The sequence below is a fragment of the Polypterus senegalus genome, chromosome 9, assembly GCF_016835505.1.
Source record: "Polypterus senegalus isolate Bchr_013 chromosome 9, ASM1683550v1, whole genome shotgun sequence".
Lineage (NCBI taxonomy): Eukaryota > Metazoa > Chordata > Cladistia > Polypteriformes > Polypteridae > Polypterus > Polypterus senegalus.
Window position 1 is genome coordinate 59,164,991 of NC_053162.1, and position 22,116 is coordinate 59,187,106.

Consider the following 22,116-nt stretch of genomic DNA (forward strand, 5'->3'; position numbering starts at 1 on the left):
GATCTATTCACTGAATACCTGATTGGGATGAAGTTTATTGATGGTATTGTGCTGAACAGCTGCATATGATTCACTCAGTCATATGACTTCCCTGGGAGGCTTTAGCTCAATTACAGTCATATAACAATTCCATTTTTTTGGATGTAAACAAACACAAATGATTTCTGAATATTCACTTTCTGGTAAACAACTTTACACAGTTAATCACATAATATACTATATATTATTAATAATGTCCTTAACAGACACCATATCAAATGTGCATACACAATATATATTTCATATATTTCAATTGTGTGCCATAGTTTTTTTTTCAAGTTGATAAAGTAAAAATAATATTTGTGCTCTGTCATTGGATATCTGCTACCATGCAATATAAAAATTGATTTTTTTTAAATGCCCATTGTAAAAATTCTGTTTGCAGTTTCAAAATGAAGTGTTGCTGAAGCTTTGTGTTTGTGTCATTTGAATGCTATATGTCTAGAAGGATGAGCAATAAGTGTTTCAATATACATTTTGTTCAACTATTTTATAATTGATAAAAATGCTAATATATTCTTAAAATGTGGTGGTAGTTACACAAACAAAAAATGAAAAGAACACAATGTATAGTTCAAGAAATATCAATGGGTGAAGTTTGTATCTTTAGTAATGCTTTATATTTAATGCGTGAAATGTCATTTATGGTACTTGAGGGACAGCAGGGTTGGCAGACTCTGTCTACCCAATATCTTAAAGGTTCTGTGTATGCTCTGCTCTTTTTGTCTTTATTACTATTTTGCTTTGTCACAAAATTCTAACCCATGAATGTTTTACTTTTCTGGGAAAATCAATAGATGTTTCCTGGAGAGGTAAAGATTAGAACCCATCAGTTTCCAAACTCTGAGACACTGCTGCTGAACACACGCAGGCGAAAGTGATGTCAAGTTAGCTTGACATGGTAGGATGGAATTATAATGAGTAAGCTTGAAATGAATTTCAGAGATAAGGCTGTATGTTACTTTTGTATAAATGGAACTATGTAAATGTCTCAGGCTTCAGACCTATCGCTTTGGTCCATTTTGGTCCAGTACTTATGCCCTTGTCCTTTAAATAAGGTTTTAAACTATGTCCAATGATATGTGCCATAAAATTTTCTTCCTCCATCTGCTCTGTTTTGTTATTGGACCTGACCTACTGATTTGCAAAAAATTTGCATGAGTAGTTTTTGAGATACATAACTTATTTAAATATACAGGGTTGGCCATAAGTTTCCATACATACTGTATGGTTTTTACCATTTTATTTTTTATATTTCAGATACCCTAAAAAATACGTTTGAATGATCCCCAGATCTCACCACACTTGATTTTTATCTTTGGGGGTATTTGAAGGCCATGGTGTATCAGGAAAAGATAAGAAACATAAATCATCTTAGGGAACGTATCACCAATGCCATTACAAGCATAACTCCAGCTGTGCTAATACGTGTTCATCAGCAGTGGCGGACACGAATTGAAATGTGTTTTTAAAACAATGGCAGTCATGTAGAGCATATTATATAAATAAAAATGCTTTTTCATAAAAAAATGTTTATTTTTCCTATGTATGGAAACTTATGGCCCACCCTATACATATACGCACATAGGAGCATACAAGCTTGTGCGTACACGCGCACACACACACAATCATCCTAGGAGAGAATATTTACATTATTAATATTTTCAGACAGACTGCATGGTGTTTCTGTGTCTATGACTGCAGATTATGTTTTATATTTATATTGCATTTCTTTTATTACTACTATAATTATAATTAATGTATACAATGCTGGGCTCTTAAAAGGATATGAATTTAATAAACATAATGATATCCCCCACTAAAACACATTTGTTCTTCCTAAATTTGATACATAATTATTACACACTTTTTCAGCTTATTTATTAAGCATTATAAATAACATACTTGAAGACGTTTCACTTAACAGTTGACAATGGTTGGCTGTCATTTGCAAGAAATGCTAATATATCACAGCTTTCTGAAACCACATTAGTTCAGTTCAGGGTTGTAAGAGAACTTCGAGTCTATCCTTAACAGTTCTCTCTACAAAGCAGGTACCAACTCTGATAGAGGTGTCAATCCATTGCAGGGTCCACTCATATATATATATATTATGTTGCAAAATGACATCTTCTAATGTCACAATATATAAAAAAATGGAACTGTTCCCAGCAATACCCCACGAGGGATACCTATCTACTGTAACTACAGTTAAAAACTAGGAAGTGCTGTCATTTGCCCAACAGTTTAATGAAAGTCTCAATCCTTTGTAATAGAATGCTATCAATAGTACCAAAAGTTGTGTTCAGGTAAAAAATAACAACTACAGATCAGAGGTGGGCAATTCTGGTCCTGGAGTGCTGCAATTGCTATAGTCTTTTGTTCCAATCAATTTCCTAATTTAATGTCAACCCTATTGTTACTTGAAGTTTTTGTTTAAACAGAGAGCTTGCTTTTGATCCACATCCGTCTGATGTCTCAGAAATTAATAATAATGTGACTTTTATTTCTCTTTGAAACTCAGAAGGGTGCTTACTGCTGCCATGCCTTTTAGTTCACAGAAGTCTTTTTATCTTCTACCAGTTTTGCTTCATTTTAATTGACTTACTACCCAATTATTTTAAGTTTTAACCTAGTATCATAAATAACAAGAAACAATTTCTGCAAAAATCGTGTCAATTTCAACTCAGTGTGTGTTCCTGATTAAATAGCCACTTCACCCACCCCTAGAAAAGAATTTCCTGAAGGTATCAGAATATAATTTTCCCGATGACAAATCTGTTTCTTTACCTGTTACTTGTGCAAAAGCCTTACTGAAATATTTCAGAAAAGATGTTTCTTCAAATAACATTTGACTACTGTCCAAAACTTTTAAATGAATTGTAAATCAGTATATACGTCTTTAGAATATTTGGATCTAAACAAACAAAGAAGGTGCACCATTCCATCACAGGGCACACTCACCCGTGCATTTCTAATACCCTATGAGTGAAGAATTTAACTGGACAAAAATGTCTTGGAAACTGGAATGCTTTGAGAAGACACACAGACACACAGGCACAAGGAGAATGTGCAAATGCCAAACAGCAAGTGACCAAGCCTGGTATATGAACCCCAGGACTCAGGAGCTGGGAGGCTGTATACTGTTAACCACCACAATAATGTTCTATCATTCCAGTGCATTCATTTTTTCATATAATATATATACAGAAATAAGCCTTTCTATAAAAGAAAATCAGTTACATTTAAATCTGTATTCTTTGATATCCTGATGTTTTGATATAAATGAAATGTATTAAAAAAGTGCAATATACTGATTTCCTAAATACAATCTCTGAGTTTCATCAAAGCAGAAAACTACATACAGGCATGCTTCCTTATTTTTTATTCATGGTCTGCTTGATATGCTCACAGACTATAAGGGGAGTTTAATTACTTTGTTAATGTTATATTAAAGCTGTGAACTATTAAAGACAAAAATAACCTTTAAGCCAGTTATTTTTCAAACACCAAAACATAAAATGTAGCAATACTGCCACCCTTCCTTAGAAAATTTTTATGTCTTAACATATTATGTGTAACATATAAAGATACTAATTATAAGGAAAACTAAGTGGATATAGATACTGAAATATATTATTAAGCTCAACTTGAAACACAAATATAAACTTTCTCTAAAAACAATAAGATAAACATTCGTCATCAAGTGACAGCAGTCACACTACTTTGAAGTTAATCACTTGGAAGTGTTAACACATTTCAGGTACAAATGATCAAGTACTGTAATAAGCAGCAATACATGTAAAACATAAGCTCATTTTAGATATTAGAGACATGCAAACCTCATTTTTATCAATGGGGTTTGCATATCTTTAATGCAAAAATGTAAACTAAAATTCTTGTAACATGGATATAAACATGTTTTGCTAAGCCTCAGATGTATGCTCAGTAGTACTGAAAACTATTAATACGATTAATTATAATTTTTTATATTTAGTTTTGAAAATCATATAACCACAACTAAGGAGCATCCTTTTGATTTTCAAATTATCAATAATATTCTGGTTTACTTTCTTAAAATAACTGGATGAGTCTTTAATGCAAGAATCTGTAGTGTCTTCCTCATTTAGTTTTTTTTCTAGTTGAAGCCCTGTATCTATAGTACTTTTAAATATGAGATTTTTATATTCCGTGTATACGTGTATACACCTTAGCAAACTAAATTAACATTTAGAAGTACTGCAAAATACAATTAAGGTACTGTGTCCAGAAGTGCATTTAAGGTTTGTCAAAAAGAATTAAAAGAAAATATATATCTATTCCAATATATCTGAAATATATTTTAAGATATAGAAAAAAACAGATTTCCTTATATATTGAAATATGTTGTATTTTTTTTGAGATGACTAAAAAGCATATCAGGATATCTCAAATGTAATTTAAGATATCTTGAGATAAGTTTCTGTGTATATCTCAAACATATTTCCAGGTATCTTAAACTAAATTCTTAAATCACCACCTGTAAAATGTATTATGATGTCAATGGAACTTGCAGTCTATTTTAAGATATCTTAAAATGAATTTCAGATATCTTGATATGCACAGGACATTATTTTGAGATATCTGGAATGTATGTTAGATATGTATATGAAAAGGACTGATTTTAAGATATCTAGATATGCATTTCAGATATATTGTAATGCAGGGAAGTTATTTTAACACCTGGAAACATATTTAAAACAGCTTAAAATGAGCTTGAAGTTATTTGAAGATGTGAAATTCATTGTTGATTAAGATATCTAAAATACATTTTTAGATATCTCATATGCATTTCATGACATCTTAAAAGTGCATTTCAAAATATTTCACATTTTATTTCAAGTTATTTCAAATACATTTTAAGATATCTTTAAAAAAGACAAGAAATAGCATTTTCAGATATCTACAATACAATTTAAGATATCACAAATACATTTCATGATATCTCAAAATAATTTCGTGCTCATATTGAGATCTCTCAAACACATTTAGAAGTAATAGGAAATTGTATAGAAAGTGATTTTGAGACATCTCGAAATGCATTTCAGGTATCTTAAAGTGCATGCAAGATCAATTTGAAAATTTTAAAATGTATTTGAGACACCTTGAAATGTGTACAGTCATTTTGAGATATCTGAAAATCAAATGAAAAGATATCTCAATGTGTATTGCTGATATCTTAGAATGTAACAGAACATATTTTAAGATATCTGGAGGCAAATTTCAGATATCTTCACGAGTAATTTGCATTTTAAGATATCTTAGATTTATTTTGAGAAGTCTCTAAATGTTAATTCATTTTACCATAATAATAAAATGCATTCATGATATTGTGGCATCTGTGCTACATTACCTTGAAATAGATATCTGTAATTAATTTTAAGATAATGTTCCATTGCCATCATACTTATCTTTAGAGACTTAAAAATTAATCTGATGTGTACACTTGGTGGCGCTGTTGCCCCATGAAACCCAAAAGACAGATTCTCTAGACACAAGTTTAAAAGCACTAAGCAGATTTAATTCTTTCTTTGCAATAGTGCCTCCAAAGCATCACACCTACCAAATGTACAATAAATCAATAGAAAACACACAGTAATTCTCCTCCTCTTCTCTTCCTCCTTTCTTCTCCTCTCAGCTCAGCTCTGTCACACTTCCTCCCAACTCCGGCTTGTCTGCTGGGTTCCGATCAGTCCTTTATATAATCCTTGACCCGGAAGTGCTTCCATCCATTGTGGCTCGTCAGCACTTCCGGGTGAGAAGGAGAGTTGCCTTTTCTTCAGCCTGGAAGCACCTCTGCCCCTCCATCCCCATGGCTTGGGAGCACTTCCGGGCTATAGGGAAAGTAGAAATCCCCTTGTCTCCCTGTAGCATCAGCTGACAGCACCCACAGTACCCAGCAGGGCTGGGAAGCTGAATTCCATCCCCCACAGTGTCCTGCGGGGTCCGAGGCACCACTATACTGCAGGGGAGTCTCCACCTAGCGTCCTGAATGTGTTGGCTGGGTTGAGCTTCCGGCTGTGCATCACACTATATATAAGGACTCTTCTTTTTCTGTTACTTGTATATTTATGTTACGTAATTGCGTATTGATTTATTCTTATCTATAACTTTAATTTTTCTTATTATTATCATTTTTTTTTTGTAAATTTTTCTTTGCCGTCATTGTAAAGCCCTTTGAGCTACATACTATGTATGAAGGCATGCTGGAGACGTAAGTGCCAATTCACCCTGCCAGTGCCACCAACAGAGTGGAACTGCAGCTCGCACTCAGTGCCACACAGCCTGTCATTGTGCCAGTGTTACGAGTGAAGTAGATATTATGGGGTGCTGCAATGACGTCAGTTGTTTTCATGCACAAGAATAACCCCAACAGAGACCTGTGGTTCCCAACCTTTTTTTGTCCATGCACCACCTAGGCCTCTATAAAATCATGATGTCCCCCACTGTAACATATACCTTATTCTTATTATTACCTATTCAAAAAGTGAACTCCTGCTCACGTGGAGGAAGCCCATAATGTCATTAATTTGATCTAAAGAAGCTTCCAAAGAACATGGAAACAAAAGAGGGAAAGGATAGTTGAAGTACTGACAAAGAAATCACTAAGAAATTGTTAAAAAAATATATATGAAAATATGAAAATACAGCAAATAGTTCTGAAAACATATGAGACGTGATATTCATAAATATAAAATAACCTTAATGACAGCTTTTTCTGCAATAGTTTGATCATTTTATATTTTTGTTATATTGCAAAGTTTTATAATCATTGTTACAGTTCATATTATTTTAATGGTAAAAACGATCTCAATGTAGAAAAACCCAAGCCGGTTGTAAAATCATAAATTAAAGGGTTCTTCACCATCCCCTCTATGTTTATATAAATATATAAATGTCTCTGTAAAAAATAAAAATATTTTTTCTGTCATTTGTAAGAGTGAATGTGTCTTTTTTTCATTTTGTTAATTGTTTAACGTACCTAAATTCTTGAATTGCCCCCCATAAAAAAATCAAATTGCCCCTCAGTGGTCCGTGCGCCCCACGTTGGAAATCAGCGGTGTACAGTAGACCTTTCTGGAATACCCGGCGCCTGCACGATGTCCGTGGCAATGGGAGGGGCCTGTGTAGTGGGCGCCGCGCTAAATGCTCTACACCGCTCTGTCATAAGAAAAAATAAAGCAAGAACGTTAAATGGTTCGTGTAAATAACAACACTGGTGAATATACCTCTACGTGTATGTTCAAAAACAGGAAACACGGTTATTATTGTGATTTAAGGTGTTTTTTTACTGATAGGCATTTACAAAGAAAAAGAACAGATTGCGTACAGTATTGTCTTTAAAACATAAAAGTTAAAACAATGAGTAAAGAGCACATTGCATAAATTACTTTTTTCGATTACAGGGCCTTTGCATATATTCTCTGCTGCTTGCCTGTGACATTATTATTGGTTTATTAAAATACTGCATAACTAACTGCGTCAATATTAAAGCTTTCACATTCTGGTAGCATCTGAGCTTATATAAATGCATATTTTATCTAAAGACATGTTCCGTATTTATTTTCCATACCTGAGTATGCATTTTGAAAGTTTAACATGCACTGCGCCGTATGTCGTTATTATTTTACACAGTAATATTTTAGTGGGATTAATTAAATAAATATTTTCAAATTAATCAATTTAATCCAACACTTCAGGATCAGAGAGCCAAAATGGCGACCGGATTGTGCCCGACGAATAGCGGAAGTGACGTTTTGGTCGAGTTTACCATTGGACAGAGATCGTCTAACCGGGCAATATTTGAAATCATAGTCAGCTCAAAGAGGAGGGGCGCCTATCGAGAAAATTGCAGTAATCCTGCTTTCTTGTTTTGACACTGTTATTTTATTGAAGAAATACCGATATCTTTGTCGAAGTGTCTGATGGCTGAGGGTGTATTTTGTGAAACTCTGGAGAAACCTCATGAAGAAGACACTGTCAACCCAGTCCGTGATAAGGAAACTGCATCTCCTTACTTTCAAGCAGACTCTGATGTTGAGTTGAAAGAGGAGTGGGCAGAGGAGGAATGTGATACTGTAAAACAAGGTATTTTTTACCTATATTAAGACTGTTTTTAAGATGTCATTTTTAATTCTGCCTCTTTAAAAAATATGCTTTTCAGAACTATATGCAATACCCACGTAAAGGTAGATTTAACTACTTCTAAAACCAATGACAAACGATTAATTTTAACAGTGGCTAACTTAAATTAGCCCTCTGTGTGTGTACAGTAATTTAGTGCAAAACTTTTGTCCTGTTTTGAAAGTTTAATTTTGACGTTTAGAGCTGTGCGTCTCTATGTAATGTGGGTTCGCTTCACGGGTTCTCCCTGCATTGAGAGCGCTTTGAGCAGAAATATTAATATAATTTCTTAGACTACGGTACAAATTTAAATGACGTGTGCAAGAGACCCGCAATTAAAATAGTTTCAGAGTGTTTGGCTAAGATTGGGTATTTGAAGAATTTGCTGGATAAAATCATGATTTGACCAACATTAGTGGATTCAAGCTTCTAGTGAATTTCTGTTAATCAGTAATAATAATTGCTTTAAGTGTGACATTACCAGTTAATGCGTAACTGAGACGTGGAGCACGTAGCGCATGCCATTGGAATCATTTTTTTCTTCTACTTCTCTCAGTTAATTTCTGTTATGTTAACAGGCAATAACTGGTATGGAATGTTGCCACAGTGACTTGGTCTATACCAGGTGAAGTGACCAGAAGTATATTTTCGCAATATTTCTATCACCTACATTATATATGATTTATGTGCAGGGAACTGAGCATTCAAATCTGGTAACTCATAGCAAGTGCTGAAAAAAAAAATCCGAGAGAAGGAAAGGACGCTTGAAAAGCTAAAATTAAAAACAAATTCCCTCAGAATAACATGAAAGTTGTCTGCAATGGATTGGGTATAATTACTGATTTCAAGAAATCCAGGGCTCAGGTGCTAGAAGGGGATTTGGACAAAGTTAATGCCCTGAACCTTTTTTTAATTGATTTTTTTACTCCAACTGCCACCTTTTTCCAATCACCAGACCCAAAACACAATCCATATTACATCAACAAGTCCACCTTCAAGTATTAGTTTGGGCTTTCCATAACTGAAGACCAAGTGAGGAGACAACTGAGGAAGTTACACACACAGACACAAAAAGCCTCAGGACCAGATTGAGTCAGTCATCGATTTCTTAAGTCCTGTGCTGACCAACTTTGTTATATCCTCTGTCACTTGTTCGGTCACAACCTAAGGCTCCTGAAAGTGAAGCTTCTGTGAAAAACATTCTGCACTGTTCTGGTTCCAATCAAGGCAGGCACCTCTTCACCTCGTGGATGCAGACAAGCGACACTTATGTCTTGTCATCTCTTCATGAGAGGCCCACCGAATCAGCTAATTGAAAGGGCAGGCTTAATTTTCGTATGCGTTCTGGACCCCCTTAAGGTTGTAGCAAAGGTGAAAATGAAAGCAAACTGAGTACGGCTATGAACAATGCTGCACAACCCCTCTCTGACACAAACACTGAGTACTTTCAGACAAAGAATTGTTCTGCAGAAGTGTGTCAAGAAACCCTACTAGGGCTCCTTTATACCAACAGGAATATGTCTGTATAATGCCTCACTCTACCTGTACACCTGCTTGTGTCTTTGCAATTTTCTTCATTATTAGTCATTCTGGGTGTGTGTGTCTGTCTATATATTTAACAAGCTTCTTTAAAAAGCCATATTTCCTTCCAAGGACAAATAACTACCTCTATCTGCCTATTGATCTTGCAAGCTGCCTTGGTTAAAGGTTTTAGCAAAATGTGAAAATATTTTGCTTCATTCCTTTACTTCTTTAAATTTCTCAGTGTATTTTATGCTTATGTTGGTGTACATTAGTCCCTTTTTGCAGATCACTCAATAAAAATAATAGCACTTTAAAAATGTTAAAGCATTGTTTGGGAGCATCCTGTTATATACTAATACTGTACATTTGTGCTCAGGGTTTATTTCAGTTGAGTTAAACGTAATATTTACTACATTTACTAACTAATGTGCAGTCACATTGTCGGCTTTATTTAAATGTAAAGTTCCCTCATAGTACTTTTTGTCTTATTTATTTTTTGTTCCTGATAATTGTCACCACCCTGATTAGGTCTTACATTGACAAATGATATCAATATGATAGTTTGTTAGTTGTTCAATATTTTATAATTATTGGACCAATGACCAGCTATTCCACCAGAAAATGGCAACATAGCAAGAAGTTTCTAACAATAAAGAATATTTAAAAATAGTAATCAACTGTGATAACCATTTATTGATTCATACATACTTTATATATATATATATATATATATATATATATATATATATATATATATATATATATATATATATATATATACAGTTGTTGTAATTATAATTCCTGCTTCATTTTCTAAAATTCTTTTCAATTTGTTTGATTATACATCGTTTGGGTATTTACTATTCTGATTTGCTAACAAAAGAAATTGGCTTTGGAAAGTCCACAACATGCATGCAAACTTATGCAAGTTTTCTTCCATAATTATTTGATTTGTAATGTAAAATAAAATTACACAAATAAGGTTTAGAAAGGCCAAACAACATGTTCAGGGAGGGAAACAATTCTTAATTTTTTCATCTTTGATTACTTATCGGCCTTTATTTCTTAGTTTTGTTTCAGAATGAACATGATGAAGATGATGCAAGCAGTGATTATGGCAGTCATGAAAGGCTTGGCACTGCATTGCAGAGACTTGTACCTGATGGAAATATACCCTTTCCTGACATTTTCCAAACTAACCAGCTTCTGTTTTATGAGAGGTTTAAGGCATATCAAGATTATATGTTAGGTAACTTTATATGTACATATTAATGTGATCTACTGTGTACTTTTATAAGGCTTTGTTTGGTGAAGTGCACACCTTCTATCTGTTCATTTGTAGAACAAATTTCAGTTCCTAAATAGCATGTAAGTACTGCATTTATGATAAATAATGCCTGCTTTTATATGTGTTTTCTTGGAAGATTTAATATCTCGCAGTTTTAAAAAATGTACTGGTATTATTTCTATTATGCTTCAGCTACTGTATACTGTGGACCTGGCCTGAGAGTAATTGTGGATATTTTTTATTTAAAAATTAGGTGATTGTAAAGCTTCAGAGGTTAAAGATTTTACTGCTGAGTATCTTGAGAAAGTTTTGGAGCCATCTGGATGGCGAGCAATATGGCGCACTGAGATTTTTAATGTATTGGTTGAGGTAAATTAATTTCTGCCAATTTCATGTTTCCTCAGTTTATGTACAAGTTCTTGTACAATAATTAATAGCATTTCATATATATATTTTTTCCAGATAGTAGACATGGACTGTACCATTCTGAAGGCAGTTGTAAGGCTAGTGATACCTTTTCTATGCGAAATGAAATCCTGTGAACTAAATGAAGAATCGATGAATGACTTATTGGAGGCAAAGGAGCATAAAGTTCCTTTGCAAGAACTTTATGTTGTTTTTGATGAATCAGGGGAGTTTGACCAAACTGCTTTGGCAATCGAGCATTTAAGGTAAGTAATTCTTTAGTATTTAGAACTTAGTGCATTTACGAACCATATAGCTAAATATTTTCATATGATACTGCCTTATTTAAGTGGGCCTAATCCACAACTAAGACTATTTAGTTTTGGGATTTCTTTGTATAACCTCAGTTCTGTAAAATGCCTACCATAGTACTATAATCTTACATAGTTGTATTATCTGTTGTTATCATGTACCCCAAGGTATTATGAAAGTAAATTACATCATAATCTCAATGAATGTTTATTCATAAGTATTTATTGCTATACAGTATAGTACAACAGTAAAACATTTTTATTAGCCACTTGAAAAGTGATATTCTCAGAAAGATAATCATTCTTAAGCTGGATAAGTGAACTTAAACAAAGTCAATTTATTTCTGTACAGTCCCTATGAAATCATGATTTAGCATTTTCACCTATTCTGAATCCTGAACACTAACATTATCCTCTGCAAGTTTGTACATTTTAACTGTGCCTTTCTGGGTTCTCCTCCCACATTTCGAAAGACCTACAGGTCCAAAGTTTAACCTGTGTGAGTGTGAATATGGGCATGGATTTTGTTGGCCTTGCAATCGATTGGTGCTCTATCTAAATATGTTTTCTGTCTTGCACCTGGCGATACATGGATAGGCTCTTGAATCCTCTAAACAACCCCAAACTAAGCCATAATTTGCTTGGTGCTGTTCCTTAACAGCAAGTTGTCAGTCCTTGTATCCATTTCTAACCCGTTTATTCATGCCTGTATTTTGAGGATTATCTATTAGTTTTTTGTGTTTTTTTTTCTTCCCTTCAACATCTATATAAACAATTGTTTAGTAGTGACACCTAGTGAGTTTGTACTGTATCTAGGTTGTGTTGTTGCATTTGGAGCACACAGTAGTGAATAAGAGAAGTATTTAGAATTATTAACTTATCTACTGCTTTTGCTTGATTTTAGAAGTTAGTTTGATTCATATCATTTATAACATTTGATCTTTCGTAACGAATGTATTCACAGGATTTTTGCTGTTATTGAAGTTTAGGCTAATGGTTGAGGTTTCACGTATGAAGCTATATGGCTGCAGATTTCATGTTTAGTGTTGGCTTATCACCTACTTTCCAAAATGTACAGTACATATTTAAGCAGCCACTTCATTAAGTAAAATCATGGCAGCTACAACTAAATTGTATAGAGTGCAAACATAGGCGAGGTTTAATTCTTTGATCAAAAATTAGAATTTACAAGATGCATGACCAGTATTTGATGTTAGATGAGCTATTTCCAATATCTCAGAAATTACTGCTCTGTTGTAATTTTCATATAGCATAATCTCTACAGTCCACAGAAAATGGTGGACAACCAAAAATCAGCAAGTGAGCAGCAGTCCAGTGGGCAAAAACGCCATCTTGATGATAAAGGGCAAAGGCTAGGAGAGTGAAACAGATTAATATATGCTAAGTGAAAGGCCATGCATATTCAAATTACAGCTGTTTACAAACTGTGGTGTGCTAAAGGGTAACTCAAAATGTAAAATGTGTCGGATTTTCAAGTGGATGGGCTTCTGCAGGTGAAAACCATAAAAGATTTCTATTTTGTCTGGTAAGGCCAAATATATGAAGATATTATGGGCACATGATCATCAAAAAAGAACAATTGAAGATTAGAAGAAATGTTTTCTGGTGTAACAAATACAGGTATGCCATGCCCTTATATCACACATCACTTCAAGCTGGTTCCATGAACATGACAGTAATTTAAGTTTACGCCAAGGACCTATGGAATCTCAGTGCAACAGATTAATTTTGGGAAGAGGTAAATTGGGATGTCTGCATCATGAAAGCTTGTCTGAAAAAAATTGTAGGAACTAAATGATGCAGGAACTGAAATCCGTAAAGAATGTTTCCATCACCTTGTCTGAATTCATGTAGGTTAAATATTACTGAAAACAAAAGAGGGACTTGCCACCTAAACAGGTATACCCAATGAAGAGGTAAATATGTGTATATTGTATATGATAAGTACTATATGATTTTTTGTGTTAGGTTCCTTATTACAGCATAATGGTTGACATATTTATATGTCTATGGAGTTGACTAAAAGATTGTGGGCTTATTGCCAGTTAATTCTAGTAGTTTGATTTTGATTATTTTTTTTTCTGGAAAATTCATCTGTAGGAGTGTGTATATGTGTATATATATATATACATACATATACGTGTGTGGGTGTGTGTGCTATAACTGGAATTGTACCTAGTTCAGAAACAGATACTGACAGATTACCAATGACAGCAAAAAGGAAACAAAAAATTGTAACATTATAATCTGAAATATTTGTGGAGTTGTATTCTTTTCTTTCAAATAAAGTAAAGATCCTTTAATAAATGCGGCCCACAATTTGACCACTTCTTGGCATATTAAAGTTTCCTCCATTTGCATAGTCCCTTTATTTCAGGTTTAGGGTAATAATGCGCCCACAGTACAGAAACCATCCCTAGGTTAAGAAACAAGTTCATAACAGAGCACACAATCTTAGACTTAGGAGTGTTTTATGTTGTTAATTGACCTAATATGGTACATCATTGCAATTTAAGAATAATTCCATGTTAAAGATGCCAATGTAAATTTAAATTTTGCCTATTGATATTTATTGGAAAATTGTATATTTTTGTTTTTTGTTTTAATAGCTCTTAAAAAAAAAAGAATTGGTCCTTTTCTGTGTGTAATTTGTATTAGAGATATTAAGTTCTATGCAGTGGTTTGGTGTTCTGTCTAGGGCTGCTGAAATAGACTGTGGATTTGTAGTTTTCTTTTTTATATTGGATTTTAATCTTTTTAATATTGGTTTTAAAGTATTGAACAATAAAAATGTGGTATGCTTTTCTGTAAAACATGAGCAATAAAAAGATCTCTTATGTTTATCTTTTCGGAAGCTCCTTTACATATGTACACTTTTCAGGTTTTTCTATAAGCATATTTGGAGGATTTGGGATGAAGAAGATGAAGATGATGATTTTGATTATTTTGTTAGATGTGTTGAGCCACGACTACGACTGTAAGTATCTATTAAAATACATCTAATTACTGTTACAGTCATCATAAATTTCCTTGAAATTAGATTTTTATAGTCCTCCCCTTACTGCCTAGGAGATCTTTGTCAAAATAGCATGCTGTTGGTAAGAATAAACAGGTTAGGTTTCTTACATTTTATTTAGTAAAGGGCTTTTTTAAACTTAACTTTTGTCTCTTTTCTTCATTAATCTGTTATTTGCTCTACACTTTATTAACTTTGCTTCTAAGTCTTGGTTCTGATATGTCGACTTTTATTTATTGTTCCTTTTTATCCATGTTTCAGTTGTTCTGAAATGTTTTGAATTTATGTCTATAAACTATTTTAGTTTTGGATAAGCAAGTCTTCATTGCAAAAAGGTTTATATTTAAATAACTTTAGTAGGTGTTCCCAAATTAAACCATTAAGTAGCATCTTACACACACCTAAGATACTAAACAGCTGAGTAAAAAAAAAAATCTGGATATATTTAACACAAGTAAGTAAGACCAGAAAGATTTTTTTCAACACAACTTAACATATCCTCAAAATATTATCTGCATAAAGATTTATTCAGATTTACTGACATGGAAAAATTTGTTGGCACCCCTCCACGAAAAATGAATTGTCTCAGAAATAACTTGAAACTGACTAAAGTAATTGGCACCCATCATTATTTATTCTGTATTTAACAAAAGTTAGATTTTGCTTTAGAGTTTTGATTCAACAGAATATTTTATGTAACAACACTAAAGAAAATTGCATAGACAGAAATGATGGGACCCATAACCAAATGTTTTGTTGCACAGCCCTTAGAGAAAGTCGCTGCAAACAAATGATTCCTGTAGCACTCGGTGAAACTTCTGCACCCGTCAACAGGTAGTTTGGCCCAATCTTCCTTAGCAAACTGTTCCAGCTGTGTCAGGTCTGAAGGGTGCCTTCTCCTGACTTAATGCTTCATCTCTTTGCAAAGATGTTAGATCTCAGAGTTTAAAAAAAAAAAAAAAAAGTGCAAATTCAGAATAGTCCAATATTTTGTTCTTAAATATTATTAGTTGCTTTTAGCTGCATGTTTTGGGTCATTATCCTGTTGCAAGATCTGTGACAAAGCTTTCTGACACTGGGAAGTACATTTCTCTTCAGAATGTCTTGATAGTCTTGAAATTTCATTATTCTGTGCCACATAACCAGGCTTCCTCCATGTTTCACAGTAGGTATGGTGTTCTCTTTGAAGGCATTATTTTTTTGGATGTGGACACAGAACTGATGTAACTTGCCAAAAAGCTCCAGTTGTCTCCTACCTCTCGAAAGGGCATTCTCCCAAAATCATTGTTTCTTCTCAACATGTATTTTAGTTCAATTCAAGCCTGGCTTTTTCATATCTTTCTTTCAACATTGAAGTCTACCAGGGTATTCTTCCATTGAGCCCACTGTTACTCAAAAGGTGACAGATGGTGTGATCAGACACGACCTTGGAGTTCAACGTTTATCTCTTTGGAAGTTGTCCTTGTACACCATTTCCACTATCCTTCTGCCTGTTCTGGTGTCGATTTTCCTCTTGTGACCATATTCAGGGTGGTTGGCTAAGTTCCAGGAACCTTAAATCTATTAATATTGGCAACTGTTGTCACAAAAACCTCTCTCTGCTTGGAGATGGTCTTACAACCTTTGCCTTTAACATGCCTGTCTATAATTTTCTTTCTGATCTCCTCAGACAACTCTCTCCTTTCTCTGGTCCATGTTCAGTGTAGGACACACAATGATACCAAACAGTAGAGTGACTACCTTTCTCCATTTAATTAGGCTGAATGACTGATTACACAATTGGAGACATACTGTATGTTACTAATTAAAGAAAAATGCTAATTAGAAAAATAATAAATAATTGGATTAGAGAACTTTTTAGGGAACCAGAATTGTGTTCATTGTGTGCATTTTTCAAATATCTTTGTAGATTAAGCAATACTTTATCTCTCTTCACACTTGCCTTGCTTTTTAGGGACATAGAGCACTTTGTCAATGATCTATAATATAAGAGTACCAACAAATTTGCCTATGTCTGTACATGGATGTAAATCACTTTGCCCATTAATTGGAGAACACTTTGTAGTGGTCAGTTTCCAAGGCTTCAATACAAATGTGCTCATACCCAACACACAAATAACTTTTTTGTAACTGTAGCAAGGCTAATATATCCACAACATATCTTTTGTGCAATCAGTTGAAACCTAATAAACCATACCATGTTACTGTGAAATTGATGTGCAACTTAATTATTGTCGGTATTGATTTTCTGGCCATATTTTGTATGATTCAGTATTGATATAAAAAGTTATTTTCAGCCCACAGGTAAAAAGTGCAAGATGAAGACCTCTGTGAATGAAAGTCTGTTGTAAGAAGCATGAGCAACATAATGCTATAGAATACTTGATATGTACTGTATATTACCTGATAGCTTATTGAAATATGTGTGAATATTTTAACAAAACTATTTTTCTTACAATTTTTTTTATGATATTAGTTTTATTCTGATACGTTAATCATATTTACTATTTCAGTAGCAGACTGAAACCATATTGTGTCTGATTTATTTAACTAGTGTGTGCTGTGTTGTGTTTTTTTTTTTTTTCTTAACTTTTGTTTTATTGAAAGCATGTTAGTTCTTATGCTACATTTCAATTTCATTTTTTTAGGTTAACCAATGCTTCCTTTTAACAATGATATGTATATGTGCTTAAACATAAATGTTTTAAAATCGTAACAGCTTGGTTTATATATCAATATATTTTGTATTTGTCTCTAAAAATATTCCCCTTTAGTTATTAACCTGATATTAAAACCCACCTTTATAGCAGATTTTTGAATTGTTCAGGAATATTGTATTGAGGCACAAGCTGATAAATGACAAATTAAGTTGTTTACATTATTTCAGATGCTTAAAGGCCTTTTCTTCAACTTGCTTTTGATGTTTTGCCCACTAGATGTCACTAGATACAAATTGATTAAGTTGTACCATTTGCACTAATGCATTGTATTGCTAGTATTCTTTTTTTAGTAGCTGTCCATAAAATGCAAAGCTTTTTTAAATTTAATTGCAGACTTACCTGATTCTCTTGCAAAGTTGGTTTAGCTGATGTAGAGGCCATAAAGATCATAGTGCTTATAGAGACTAATGTTAAGACTTTTAACATTATATAAACATCTTATTTTTCTTTTTCTTGTACTATGTAGTAATCCCTTTTTACATATATCACTTTTGCATTAGACTGCAATTGTTTTAAATTTAGATATTTTGGTATACCTGAATTAATGACATAGACCATGCAATCTTTTTGACATAGTTATAACTGTTCTAGATATGTTTATTTATTTATTTATTTTAAACCTTTTGTTTCATTGTGATTTTGGGTATAGAAATCAATGTTGTGAAGGACACATTGTTCCTAACAAGGTTAACTTTCATGCAGTCATGCCAAGTATGCTGTTTTAGTTATGACATCAAATTTACTTTTACATGTTTTATAAAATTAGGTTTTCTCTGGCATTAAAAATAATGTATTTATTATAGTCTTCATCATAATATGAAACAAACTTGGAAAATAAGCCAAAGGAGAGAAGGCTGCTTAGTCATTTTTGATTGAATTCTCTTTAAAACTACAGCAGCATGTCTACAGAAAGTCATTTTTATGATATGAGGAAATCTGTTTAGCCATTCCCCAAGGATGGCTGTAGCCTTCCAGATTTCAAGTAAATAAATAGCAACTATTCTAGAATCTAATGAAAATCATCAAGCCATTACACGTCTGGCAGTACAGAATATACCTTTGTCTGCTGACTTTAATAAAAAAATAAATTAAACAGATTAAAACTCACTTTACGCAGATTTTTTTTACTGGTGCTGTTTTTTGGTTGTCTATGCATGGGTGATGATCCGCTTGGTTTTCATGACCAGAAAATGTATTCTGTAACTACCAGACACATTTGTAAATAATTGAACACAGACTTAATTGATGCTTATAACATTTCCCTAAACTACTACTACTAATAAACTATTTCTTCACATTTATATAGGAATTTTCTCATTACTCAAAGAGCTTTATATAGCCTGGGGTTAGCAGCTTCAGCTACCACTAATGCGCAGCATTGGCAGCAGTAGACATCTTGTGCCAGCACATTTGCCACACATTCGCTGTTAGGTGGTGAAGGAGGACAGATAGTTAGCAGATTAGAGATGGGGATGATTAGGGGGTCAGAATTAACAGGCCATGATGGGCAATTTAGCCAGACAATTTTGATACACCGTACTCTTTACAAAGGGCGCCCAGGGATTTTTTTATGACCACAGAGTGCAGGTATCTCAGTTTTATGTCTCATCTGGAAGATGTGCCATTTTTACAGCATTGTGTCCCCATTACTGCACTGGGGCATTGGGATTCATATGCAGACCCCAGGGTAAGTGCTTCCAGCTGGCCTTTACAGTAGCAACCAAAGTTTTTCCTGGTTAGTCTCTCATCCATGTACTGGCCCAGCCCAGAAATGTTTAACTGTTCTGAAGTGCATGTGGTATGCTGACATTGTAAATCTATTTTTTGATGTTTTTTAAAATAGAATTTCACACTGAAGCGTTCTTCAGTTTACCAAAATGTTAGCTTTTTAGCTTAAATGTGCCCTTTTAAAGTAAAAATGTTTATAATAACTAGAAGAAATAAGAATAGAGATTTTAAAAGCTTTGTGTATAATAGATAGGTGATAATCTTCAAAGTGATAAATGTTGTATTACTAAGGTATGAAATTATATTTTAATGTTTTAAGGTACTATGATATTCTTGAAGATCGGGTTCCTTCAGGCTTGGTGGCAGAGTATTACACTTTGCTTTCTCAATGTAAAGAGAAATATGAAGAATTTATGAGTTTGAGGAACAGTATGCCTACCAGTGACTCTGAGTCTGAATTGGACAATATTTCAATGGTAGAGGGACTAAAAATGTATGAAACAATGGAAGGCTTGAAAAGGAAGCTGAAGATTATTGAGAATCCCTTGTTAAGGTATATTTTTTTTATAAAGAGGCTTTTGTGTTTAGTACCATGTATTGCAGAGAAACGAGTGTCGTGTAAGTTGCAGTCAATCTTATTTGGTTTTTATGTTTGTAAACATCCTTCTACTGTACTTCTTTTCTAGATATGTTTTAGGTTATCAGGTAAATTCTGGTCTGCAGACTACAGTGTCAAAAGGACCACGTCCAGCTAAGGATAAAGTTGTGCATATTGTGTCCAAGTCAATGACAGTCTGTCAGCTTCAGTGCTTGATGAGGGAGAAATTGTACCCTGATTTTTCTGGAGAAGAGTTTGAGTTGCAGGTATGAATGATGGATTGTCGTAAATGTCTTTTAGCCATTGTTTTTATTAGGTGAATTTACAAGAAAAGATAAAGCTTGAACTGTCAGAAGAAGCTTGTTTATGTTGTTGACTGTATATATTGTAGTTGTGGATGGAATCATCCTTTGCTACTACATACATAGGTGACTACTATTTTTCTCATCCTTTTTAATGAAAAATAAATTGACAGACAGCTTAAATTATTAGAGTCCTCTTTGTGTTATGCTTTGATATGGTTAAAAGGCATCTAATACTTCTAATTAGGTTAAACTCTTTGCATTTTTCAAATTTATTATCATACTAGTATGGAATGAATAAAATATTGCACCTTTTTTTAATTAAATTTATTGTACTGGAAAAACATATCTAAAGTTATTTTTTTATTGAATGCCCTGTTTGTGTTGCTAATTAACTTCTTATGAATTCATTTTAATTGTCTTCTCTGTTAAGATTTGCTCTCCTGAATTGCTTCATTCCTTTCCATAAATGACACCAAAACAGAAATGAAATGTGTAGTGAGGGAGGCAACGGAAGACCAACTAAGTCAGGGCCTCAAACGCCAACCAATTTCACTCCAAGCAGCTGCTTAATTAGGAGCCGATTCTTGTTGTTGTTTAAACTTGTTCTTTAATTCTGCAGTTTGCTGCTGCTCTCATGGTGCATTAGCAAACATTTATGAAATTGATTTTCTCTTTCTAACAGCACTGTTGAAATGTTTTGTGGACTTGAGCAGATCGACAATCCTGAGACCTTCACCTTTCTTTATTTTCCGATATTGTATGATGGACAGCAGTTGTTTTGGCACATTTGCATCTCATTGTTTGGCTGTTAATTAAGCAAAAATAATGGGGTCTGAGTTTTCAAGAACAAGTCAATTACAATTAGTTCAAAAGAAGTTAATTAGCAGCAAAAACAGGTCACTCATTAAGAAAAGGGTTAGAATGAAAACCTGCAGCCACGATGGTCCTCCAGGACCGGATTTGGCGACCCCTGCTCTAGTCCATTGCTGGGTGCACCCATATACACACGCGCACACACCCACACACACAATAATTTGATTAAGTAGGCACAATAAAAAGTCATCTGTTAACCTAATGTACGTGTCTTTGAAATTAGTGAAGAAACTCCACATAAACAAGTGCAGAATGTGTAAACTCCTTCAAGATGATGACTAGGCTAGAATCCCTAGACTCTGAATCTATGAGGCACTATTGTTAACCACTGCACTACTGTATCAACTGTCATCTAGCTATTTTGATTGAATAAGATTTTTTGTTTTATTCTTCTATGTACCAATAATTCTGTGACAAGTGGAAGAAAACATTGTAACTACTATGACATTCTGTTTATTTTTTCTTTAGTTTCACAGTGATCCTCTTGCAGCAGTAAATGCATGTTATGAAGGGGATGTTGTTATCATATGCCCTGGTCATTACATTGTGAATGGTTCCTTCAGCATTCCTGATTCTGTTGAGCTGGAAGGTAAGATGCAGAATGTCTAACATTTGGTGTTTATTTTAAATAATATGCTTTGTTTTAAAGTTTAGATTCAGTAATATAACATTCCCTTTTAGTGATAATTTACTACTCTGTAATACAGCATTGTCATAACTGAATAGTACAGTTACAGCCAAAATGTAGTTAATCCAGAGCATCTCAAGGTTATTTTTACATACCCTAAATCTGTTTTTTGTTTTGAGGGTAATGCAAATACTTCATGAACTTAACATTTGTAATTAATATATGTTAATTTGATTAGATCAATGTAGTTTTATAATTTGTGTTTACATTTTTTTTAAATATGTGAGTTAATTAAATCTCAAGTTGTTAATAATGGCAATATAAAGTAGTAAAAACTTTTTTCTTTAAAAAAAAAAAAAAGGATATTTTCACAATGTCAGTAATACACAACATAGCAGTGCTTTTTTGTGTCCGATTCATTTTTTAAGTATGTTGTCATAATGTTATTGTTAAGTCATCCATATAATTAATGTACTTTTTTATGTGATTGAACATTT

The 22,116-nt window shown here is 33.5% G+C and overlaps 1 protein-coding gene across 4 annotated transcripts in view; it reads left to right on the forward strand.

Annotated features, from left to right (window-relative positions):
• The window catches only part of shcbp1 (SHC SH2-domain binding protein 1), a 122,528-nt gene that overhangs the window by 74,176 nt on the left and 26,236 nt on the right, over positions 1-22,116 (forward strand). Inside the window, exons 1-8 of one of the 4 annotated variants that reach the window (XM_039763141.1) lie at positions 7,871-8,166; positions 10,796-10,975; positions 11,268-11,383; positions 11,477-11,685; positions 14,633-14,728; positions 19,535-19,768; positions 19,902-20,079; positions 21,460-21,580. In XM_039763141.1, coding sequence (XP_039619075.1) covers positions 8,004-8,166; positions 10,796-10,975; positions 11,268-11,383; positions 11,477-11,685; positions 14,633-14,728; positions 19,535-19,768; positions 19,902-20,079; positions 21,460-21,580 — 1,297 coding nt within the window. In that variant the 5' untranslated portion in view covers positions 7,871-8,003. Of the gene's footprint in view, positions 1-7,870; positions 8,167-10,795; positions 10,976-11,267; positions 11,384-11,476; positions 11,686-14,632; positions 14,729-19,534; positions 19,769-19,901; positions 20,080-21,459; positions 21,581-22,116 lie in introns of those variants that run through there. The other 3 variants (XM_039763144.1, XM_039763142.1, XM_039763145.1) reach the window with 3 other exon arrangements.